Source organism: Rutidosis leptorrhynchoides, chromosome 8, assembly GCF_046630445.1.
Source record: "Rutidosis leptorrhynchoides isolate AG116_Rl617_1_P2 chromosome 8, CSIRO_AGI_Rlap_v1, whole genome shotgun sequence".
Taxonomy (NCBI): Eukaryota; Viridiplantae; Streptophyta; class Magnoliopsida; order Asterales; family Asteraceae; genus Rutidosis; species Rutidosis leptorrhynchoides.
This window is the reverse complement of record NC_092340.1, coordinates 278,425,537-278,436,516: the sequence shown is the minus strand read 5'-3', so window position 1 is coordinate 278,436,516 and position 10,980 is coordinate 278,425,537. Positions and strand designations below refer to the sequence as shown.

General features: G+C 31.5%; 2 protein-coding genes across 2 annotated transcripts; both read left to right on the top strand.

Moving 5' to 3' along the window:
* Positions 1-560: 560 nt before the first annotated feature.
* On the top strand, positions 561-1,268 carry LOC139864233 (uncharacterized mitochondrial protein AtMg00310-like). Its single transcript, XM_071852813.1, has one exon. The coding sequence runs from the start codon at positions 561-563 to the stop codon at positions 1,266-1,268; it is 708 nt and encodes a 235-aa protein (XP_071708914.1).
* Positions 1,269-1,313: 45 nt separating this feature from the next.
* On the top strand, positions 1,314-1,748 carry LOC139864232 (uncharacterized). The gene has a single exon (XM_071852812.1). It carries the CDS (start codon positions 1,314-1,316, stop codon positions 1,746-1,748), a length of 435 nt encoding a protein of 144 aa, XP_071708913.1.
* Positions 1,749-10,980: the final 9,232 nt, after the last annotated feature.

The following is a 10,980-nucleotide window of genomic DNA, read 5'->3' as shown; positions in this document are numbered from 1 at the left end:
CCACATCATACACTATTTGTGGTAATGGGGAGCTTCATGGGTTTTTCAAAGGAAAGCGGGGGTTGCGAAAAGGTGATCCAATGTCGCCGTATTTGTTTACTCTTGTAATGGAAGTTTTATCACTGATGCTGAAAAGGAATATTGCCCTAGCAGGTCGGTTCCGTTATCACCCGAAGTGTGATAAAATGCAGATTATTAATTTATGTTTCACTGACGATTTGTTTTTATTTTCTCATTCTAGCGTAGCCTCTATAAAGGTTATTCGAGATTCGTTAGAAGAGTTTAAGCGGTGTTCTGGGTTGACTCCTAGCCTTCCAAAAAGCACATCATTCTTCTGCAATGTTACGGCTTTTACAAAGAATCTTATTTTGCAAACATTGCCATTTGAAGAAGGATCTTTGCCTATTGGATATCTCGGTGTTCCTTTAATTTCTACACATTTGATGTATAGGGATTGTAAGGTATTGGTGGATAGAGTTAGAAATTGAATAAGCGACTGGAAAAACAAGTTCCTATCATTTGCTGGTCGAGTTCAACTTATTATTTCTGTTCTAACTGCAATGCAACTATATTGGTGTTCGGCGTTCATTCTTCCTAATGCTATTATCAAGGATATTGAGAAATTACTTCAGGGATATTTATGGTGCCAGGGTGAGTTAAAATGTGGCAAAGCTAAGGTTAAATGGGATGATGTCTGTTTACCAAAAGAAGAGGGAGGGCTAAGTATTAAAAGGTTGAGACATTGGAATGTGGCTCTTATGACTTCTCATATATGGAGGTTGTCTATTTTTAAGGATTCTTTTTGGGTGCGTTGGATCCACGAATACAAGTTGAAGAGGTATAGCTTTTGGGATGTTCCTATAACGGCAGGATTGTCATGGTGTTGGCGTAAGATTCTTCGTATACGTCCTCTGGTTAAACAATATTTTGTGTATAAGATAGGAAATGGCCAAAACGTTTCTGCTTGGTTTGACTCATGGAGTTCGATTGGGACTATTGTTGACATTATTCCAACTAATGAGATTCAAAGTTTAGGCTTCACAATGAAAGAAACTGTTTGTGACTTGGCTAATGGTACTAGCTGGCCGACTGGTTGGTTGCAGGTGTATCCATCATTGAATTCTATTAATATTCCTTTGTTAAGCAATCATGAAGATAAACTATGCTGGAAAGATAGTGATAATCGATTGATGGATTGTTCAGTGTCTCGAATTTGGGACACTATTCGACCTCGCGTAGCTGTGGTCCCGTGGTTTAGGGTGGTTTAGTTTTTGTAATGTATTCCAAAACATTCGTTTGTCATGTGGTTACTAATGGGCGAGCGTTTGAAGATGCAAGATAGATTGAAAGCATGGGAGCGTAGACCCAATCAGGTGCTTAAATGTTCGTTGTGTAATAACGTGATGGACTCTCATTCCCATCTTTTCTTTGAATGTACCTACTCGGCAAGGTTATGGCAGAAGGTTCGTATGCTTGTTCAAATTGATCTGGTGGCTTACGACTGGAAGAGCTGTAGAGATACTCTGATGGGAATATCGAATCACAACTCCTCAAGAATGGTGTTGGCGAAGTTGTGCTTATCAGCTTCGGTGTACTACTTATGGCATGAAAGAAATGTTCGATTATTCAAAGGTAAATGGCGTACAGTTGAACAGCTATTTGAGACTATCTGGTCTAATATTAGATTAAAATTGATGTCTATCAGATTTAAATCATCTCAAAATGTACAACGTATGAAGAGGTACTAGCAAATTGCTTAATATGCTAGTCGTGGTTCTTTGTCTAGTAGTCCAGTGTTCATTTAGATTGCTAGTTTGTTTGTTTTGCTCGGCTGCAAGGTTCACTTGTAGCAGTTGTGCTTCATGTATTCATTCTTATTATTTATATTATTTGCCGGGGTAACCCTTTACCCAAAAAACTAATTCCTTAAATATCTATAAGTATTATCAAATAACTATTTTAACTTCAATTGACAAACATGAGCCCGTGTATTTATATAATATTATACAAATATTATATTAACGTAATTTTTTAAATTTATGCACAAATTATAAATTAATTTTATAGTATAAAATATCATTCATAAATAATACTATAATGTTAACAAAGAAATATGTATTTTATGATTTTATTACAATAAAATACATTGTAAATGATTTTCAATATATGACCATTTATATATATATATATATATATATATATATATATATATATATATATATATATATATATATATATATATATATATATATATTATCAATATTTATTTTAAAATTAATGTATCGTTTAAAACAATACTATTTATGACCGTATAAAACAATTTCTTAGTTACAAGCATAATATTATTAATATAATTATAACATTTATCGTTGTTAATAATAATAATATCATATTATAACATAATATATATTTTATATATTGAAATCTGTATATAAAATTAAATTAAGAAATTTAATAAATTAACTAATAGATGAAAATAACTAATAGATTGACATGTGCCATAAAGAAAGAGGGAGTTGACATGTGGCAGGAATTAACCAAAAGTTGACACGTAGAATTATTATCACGTGCTTTATATAATGTATAGAATAGATATATTGAAGCTATTGTAATATTGTTAAAAGTTAGGATTCAAACATGGATGAATCATCCAACGATCTCACATTGGAAAGTATTACATTTTAATTACGTTGACTTATGTTTGTTTTTTTATTACATAAATTACGTATATGGTGTATTTTATTTATAAATATTAAATATCAATGTATTTTTGGTTTTGATCTAATGTTTTATTTTGTCTATTTTTAATTGCTTTTTTTTTGGTTTATCATTTTTTTTTCTCAATTAAAGTGGACATTTTAACTATGATGAAAGGAGTAACAACTATTATATATATATATATATATATATATATATATATATATATATATACACCAAGTTTTTGAGCCCGTGCGTTGCACGGGTGTGTAAAAAACCGTGTAAAAAATGTAATTTGCAGTTCACATTGGTATATAAATAGCGATACTAAAAAAATAGATTAAGTATAATAATTATTTAAGAGCATGTGGTGTTAAAAATTTTAAAAATTCTTTTGAGTTTAAGATTCCGTGGTGTTGACAAATTTTAAAAGTGTTTTTAGTAACTTAAGGTTTACAATTTTTTTTTATTTCTCACAATTAATATCTTTTTCATTATTCTTTTGAGTTTAAGAGCTCGTTGGCCGTTGTGTTGGTTTTAGAGCCCATGCGTTGGAGGGTGGTAAAATATTTTACAATTATTATATACAATTATTTTTGGAATAAAGATACTTCTTTTGAGTTTAAGAGCCTGTTGTGTTGGTTGTAAGGCAGTGCGTTGGACGGTGGTAAAATATTTTACAATTATTATATATAATTATTTTTTGAATAAAGACACTTCTGGTGAGACGTAAGTAATATAATATATTCAATAAAATCACTTAACTTTGTAAAAAGAAGATAACTGTAAGCAAGATAATGAAAAAATTTTGAACTTCTTATATTACTGTACTAAGTACCCATTCCATAGTTATAGAATGGTTACATTCATAAAAGAATACGGAATAATAGAATGATTATGAAATACGGAGTAATAGATCTCAATTTGAAAGTATATACGGAGTATCTATTAATTTAATATTAATTAATATATATTTTATACAGTAATAATAATAATTATATATATATATATATATATATATATATATATATATATATATATATATATATATATATATATATATATATAACTTTCAACCACAAGCTTCGAAAACTTTGTGTTATATATATATATATATATATATATATATATATATATATATATATATATATATATATATATATATATGTGTGTGTGTGTGTGTGTGTGTGTGTGTGTGTATGTGTGTGTGTGTTTTTAGCGAAAAACATGAAACTTTTATAAATCAAAAAGAGGTTCATAAAAAATGAAACCTCCTTGAAACAAAAAAACCATTACAACTGAGCAAACTAAAACCTAAACCAAACAAAAGCTCGCAAACTAAAAAACTAACTCGAAAAGGATAATTGTTTGAAAAACTCAATTAATTTTAGTATATTGTTATATACTTCAATTAATTAAATGTATAACAATATATTTTAGTCAAAATATCTATCTATAGTATAATATAAATATCTAAAATGATGATGTCATAAATAAGAATTATTCGAGTTTAAAAAATTAAAAATTAAGAAAAAAATTCTAAGCCCTTCATGATGATGTCATTAAAATAATTATATATATTTAATAAAAGTATTAACATGTTAATTTTATGATATATGAAGCATTATGTACAACCTTATGATAAAATACTCTCATGACCGTATGTACAATATTTGAAGCATTATGTACAACCTTATGATAAAACACCTCTATGACCATATATATATATATATATATATATATATATATATATATATATATATATATATATATATATATATATATATATATATATATATATATACAATATCTGAAGCATTATGTATAACCTTATGATAAAACATCCCCATGATCATATGCACAAACTTTAAAACAAATTGTACAAACTTTGAAGCATATTGTACAACCTACATATAATAATTGTATTTAATTTTTTTTTAAAAATTAAAGCGACATTTGTTATTACTAATAATTATTATTAAAAATATAAATACTCAATTTTAGAGCAAACTTTATTATTATTATATTATTATTATTCAAATATGGGTTCTCTTTACGGGATTAATTATGTTACATATGTATACGAAATACATGTCTCAATAAAATATTGTAACGTAGGCTTTTATGACAAGAAAAATAGTAATTGTGATAAAAAATTTTGAAATTCCAGATTATTTTTTATAGGTCAAAAAGACCTATTTCTGGTGAAATACCTTTCTCTCTGGGCACAAGAAGAAATAGACAAAGTTATGAAGATGGGATATGAAAAAAAAAATAAAAAAATAAAAAAAAAATTGTTGAGTAAAGTTTCAAAAAATAAAGAAGAGAAATTTCTTCAAATAAAAGCACATATCCCCGAGAAAAATGAAGATTGTGACCCAGGAGGATTGCAGAAATGAATCAAAGTCTTCGCTAAAAATCAACATCCTCTAAAGGAACTCTTCAACAAAAATAGAGTACTATCTTTCCTAGAAAAAGTATATTCTCATGAAACTGAAATCTATCGAATCTCTCTAAATTTCAATGATTCATGAATCACCCTTTTCGCCATATCAAAACCTTCACTTTTCTCTGCAAACAACCTCTAAACCCGCTCTTCCTCTTGAAAGAATGATTAGGGAGAAGATCAGTGTCGTCCTTATCTAATCGGTGGAGATTTGATTCTTGGTCAAGCCTATGACAATACTTGCAACATGACTAGCTATGAGTGAATTCATTTCATAGATTGATAGGGAACCCCAAAGACTTGATTGATTTGAGTGACCCGCGTAAGGAAGCCAAAGTCATGTAACTCCCGCTCACGCTTGCAGAGATAGTTTCTACCCTTTTAGAAGACGGTTTGTTTGATTTTACTCTTATAATAAATAACAAGCCACTTGAATAATAGAACGGAAACCTCAGAATCATCCTTGAACTCAAAATAAAAGAGATGTTTGCTTGAGGACAAGCAACATCTAAGTGTGGGATATTTGATATCGGCTAAATAGTTACTTTTTTACCCCCGATATTAGCCCTATTTATGATAAAGTAATTGACTTTATCATCTAAATAAGCATTTATTTACTTCATTTTGGTAGATTATGTCATTACAAAGGCTATGTTTCAAGAATCACTAAAGACGAATGAAAAACGGGTAAAAACGAGCAAAACCGGCTAAGACGATTAACTCGCGTTTAAATAACTTATTTTATAATTTTTGGAAAATTTTATTTACTTAATCTCATATTGTAGGATATTTAATTATGAACACGTAGGCGCAAGAATCGTAACGGAGCTAAAACGAAGATTCTAGAGCGAAAACGGTGAAAGACAAGTTATGATCCAGCAAACGGCCTGCCATAAGGGAAAACGGCTTGCCAGCAAACGGGCATCAAAAACGCCTTGCCCTGGCAAACGGCCTGCCAAACGGCTTGCCAGTGGCAAGTCATTTTTCTGCCATTTATTTACAACTTTGCCACCAAACATTTCCTATAAATGGGGGCTTCATCCCACCATTTCAACACACTCCTTCTTCACTTCTCTTTCTAAATATCTCTCTATTATCACTCTCTAGTGATCAGTAGGAGATTAGTTCTCTCTGTATTTTCTCTCTGTAGATTCTAAAGAGAGAAAAGTACAGGGATTAGGAATAATGTAGATGTCTCTCTACTGTCGCTCTCTAGTGATCATAGGAGATTAGTATGTAGTTAGTAGTAGAAGCTATCAAGCATTGTAACGCTATGGATATTATAAAGAAATACAAGTGTTATTTTGACGACATTATTCGGTAACATCTATCCTTTTCTTTTATTAATTTATTATAATATTCTTGTTTGATGTTTGTGATTTATTAATATTAATGCTTGTTGCCATGATGTGTGAGTAATTACTTGATTGTTTGCCATGATTTGATAATTTTAGTTAGGGATGATTATCGTTTCGTACTCGCTTTCTGTCTATGATATTAAACCTCGTTATTGTCATCCTTCCACCAATAAACGTGATTAAAACCTTTTATAAAGTCGACAATTACAGGGTAATTAATTATCTGTGTTTATACATTGGTCATGGTATGAACCCATCGGAAATACTATAAAGTACATGGGGAATTACCATAGGACCAGATCAAGACATTGGTCAAGAGTATAAGACTCGAGGAAATACTGTTGCAACAGCAGAATACAGTGTTGATATACTATAGGACCACTTGAGCATGGTCAAGGTTAGAAGCTATGGAACCACTATAAGTGTAGTACATGGTGGATAACTAAGGGATTTATTGGGTAGATTTAAGTAAGGGCTGGTTTAAATCATAAATGGGAGTTTAACGCACTACAATACAAACTAAGCTTATAAATCTTTAAGGATGACTGAGAACTATCCGATGTTCTAATATGTCTACAAACCCTTAGATTTTGCTAAACCATAGAAAGGAATTTGAAACACAATCATAACCACTCACTTGGGTGATACACTAAGGTGTTAAGAAATGTTAGATATTTTATATATATGGCTATGCTACTTTATTCGTGCGCCCAAGGTATGCACTGCATCCAAGATGGGCCGCTTATATCCTTAAACCAGATAAAGTGTCGGGAGTTGAGCATAGTCCATCCGATCAGAATCACGATAGCCTAGTTTCTCGTGACATTCTAATCGAGAAATCAATTAGTAGGGAATCTAGTGTTTACACCAAGGTATATCTATCCAATGAGTGTCTCACAATCATCCTGATGTTACGTTTTCTTAAATCATGGTGAACCACGTCTTCTCTATCCTTAGCTGTTGCATACTAGCTAGCTTATTTTAATTATATTGCTTTAATAATTTAAATACAATTATAAATCAAATCAACCCAACTATAGCCTTTACACAATTTGATATTCCAGATAAAGTGGTGTCTAGAATAAACTGGTTAGACTTGGTTGGTGGATTTTCCGAACAGTCGCCAATTTATTGGGACCAAAAGGATCATGCCTCTCCACACAAGGTGTACCTGGCCACTAGTCTTGGATACTAAATTGTGTACAAACCCATCTTAATCACTAAATCATCTGAATAAGCTCTGTTTCAAATTCGAACGCTCAAAATACGACCCTAGGTCATATTTGCCCTTGCTAACCCATAGGAAGGAATAATAGATTTAGGCCCAGCATATATAAATTAAACAATCAACTTCTTCTGTTAATATCTTGAATTGATGTTTTGAGACCTAATGACACCGCATAAATAAACCGTCCGATTTGGGCATATCATAGGAGTAGTTAATTTTTGGCGCCGCTGCCGGGGAGCGGTAGTACGATTTGGAGCCTGTTAGATTAGTTAGTTTTTAAGAGACCCTTTTGACTGAGACTAGCTTTATCAGAAGTTACTAGTTTACCGTAGTTAGGTTAGATAATATTAGCTTAAATTAGGTTGATTAAAAAGTTTAAATGGACTTCCTTATTAGTGAACCTTTAGGATAGTTTAACCTACTTAAACCACTAAGAATTCTTTCGATACATCCTTTCTTATATCTGATATCATACATTATACCCATTCGACGAGATCCACACTTACCTGCCGATACTTCGATGATGGCCGCACGCATCACTCTCGTTGACATCACCAAACCCTCGTTAGAAGGACGAGGAGGACATATACCCTATCCAGAGATTAACGGAGCATCTTTTGTACTTAAGCATAGAATCATACAACTCATTCACAACCATTGCCAGTTCCGCAGCTTACCAATTGATGATCCCAACTCTCACTTAGATAGATTCCTCTCCTTATCCAACTCATATAAGAAAAAAGGGGTTGAACAAGATGTAGTTCATCTGTATCTGTTCCCATATTCCTTAACTCTTCATGCAAAAACCTGGTTCGAGGGGTTAGAACCCAACTCTATCACCTCATGGGAGGAAATGGCAACAACTTTCTTAATCAAGTACTTTCCCCCATCAAAACAATTCAGACTTAGGAATGACATCGTAAACTTTCAACAAGCATACGATGAATCACTCTGCATGGGAAAGATTCAAACATTTGCTTCAAAGATGCCCGAACCACCGTCTTGAGAGCTCTGTTCATATTTTAGCCTTCTACAAAGGTCTGAATCAGAACAACAAGTCTACTCTTGATGTTATTTCTCAAGGTAACTTCATGAACTTCACTGTCGATGAGGCCTAGATATTGATCGAGGAGATGACTATGCACCATCACGATTGGAACACGAAAGAGTACATTTCATCAGTAACATCGCATTCTGCCTCCGATCCTATTGAAAATAAAACCATCAAATTTCTCTCGGACCAAATAAAAAACCTCACCAAAAGAAGTTGTAGAGCTAAAGAAACTCCCACAACATGTGTCTCAAGTGCAATTATGCCAGAATTGTACTGACCTACATCCGGCCAAGGTATACGAGGCTGAATGTGAGGACTCTGTTGTCTACTCTGATAAGATCCTAGCTCATCCGCACAACCAACCTACCAAAACCACTACCCCACCAGAGATAAGTCCATACGATGTCCTACTGTGAATCATCAATATGATCACAGCAAGACAAGACGCAGCTGACTTAGTCATGACTAATCACTTGAGTAGTCTTGAAAATCAAATAAGCCAGCTAAATCAACGTCTCAATTCTCTAAGTTGTCCTAAAAATGACTCGAAGGTGGCACATAGCTAACATTTAGTTTCTTCTAAGGAGAAGAAACTAACTAATACCCGTTCGATAGTAGTCTGATGTGCGTAGAGGTGTATACGAAATAGCTTATATTTTACTAGGAAATACTATTAAAGACGATGCAATTTTACACAAGTTATTTATTTATTTATAAAGTGGATATACCTAAACCTTGCTACAACACTTATAGGCAGTGTACCTAATCGTACAGTAGTGTAGTTTTTAGTAAGTCCGGTTCATTCCACATGGAGCTAGCCAAGTTTAACGCTATATTTTAAAACTATATTTGTAAATATATAAATATATATATATATAAGTAGTATTATTATTATAAAAGGGGGTTTTTACCGTTTATTGACCGGTTTGTCGATTTTAAAACTTTAGTCGCAGTTAAAACCTAATGTAAAATATTAAAAATAAAACTTAATTTAAAGCGTAAAGTAAATGACAATAATTAAAGTGCGATAAATAAAAGTGCGATAAATAAAATGACAATAAATAAAAGTGCGATAATTAAAAAGTACGATAATTAAAAGTGTAATTAAATACAATGACAGTAAATAAAAATGCGATAAAATATGAAATAAAGGAATTATGCTTATTTAAACTTCCGTAATCATGATGTTTGACGTGTTGATTTTAGTTTATTACCATGGGTTAATTATCCTTTGTCCTGGATTATTCAATATGTCCATCTGGTTTTTTTCCATAACAGTCCATCAGTCATAAATATAAAGTGCGAGTGTCCTCGTCAAATTATTCTTATATAATTACAGTCCGAAGTCAAATATTCTAACTAATTGGGGACTTAAACTATAATTACACCAATTTTCCTTGTATGTAATTCACCCCTGTTTTAATAAGTCCATTGACTATTAATCCATTCTCGTATCCGGTTAAATGAACGATTATTAGTACTTATAAATATCCCGCCCATCGTGTTCGATCGAGTGTATATGGTTATTTATAGGTACATCTAATTGTAAATCTTTATATTAAATTAACGAACTATCATTCAATTAAATAAATATAAAGCCCATTAATAGCCCATAGTCTAATTTCTACAAGTGTCGTTCTTTTGTCCAAACCCCAATTTTGGTACAAAGCCCAATTACCCAATTTTAATATTTAGCCCAACATCACGATTACTTCGGCTTAAATAAGCATAATAATAACTTAGCTACGAGACATTAATTTAAAAAGGTTGAACATAACTTACAATGATTAATAATAGCGTAGCGTTACACGGACAGAATTTCGACTTACACCGTTACAACATTCACTAACATACCCTTATTATTATTAAATTAAAATTAAATTAAAATTAAAATTATAATTATAATATATATATATATATATATATATATATATATATATATATATATATATATATATATATATATATATATATATATATATATATATATATATATATATATATATTACGTTGAGAGATAGAGAGGATAGATGGTGTGGTATAAATCGGCTGAAAACTGCGAAATTTATAGATGTGGCCAATCTTTTTGCTCCATGCGATCGCATGGCATTTGTGCCTTCTGGCCATGCGATCGCATGGCCTGGAATTCCAGCTCATATTCGTTTGTTTGCTTCTTGCCGACGGTTTTATTAAATAA

Coding starts and splice junctions, on each gene's coding strand:
- LOC139864233 (XM_071852813.1), top strand. CDS start 561: ATGCAACTATATTGGTGTTCGGCGTTCATTCTTCCTAATGCTATTATC.
- LOC139864232 (XM_071852812.1), top strand. CDS start 1,314: ATGGGCGAGCGTTTGAAGATGCAAGATAGATTGAAAGCATGGGAGCGT.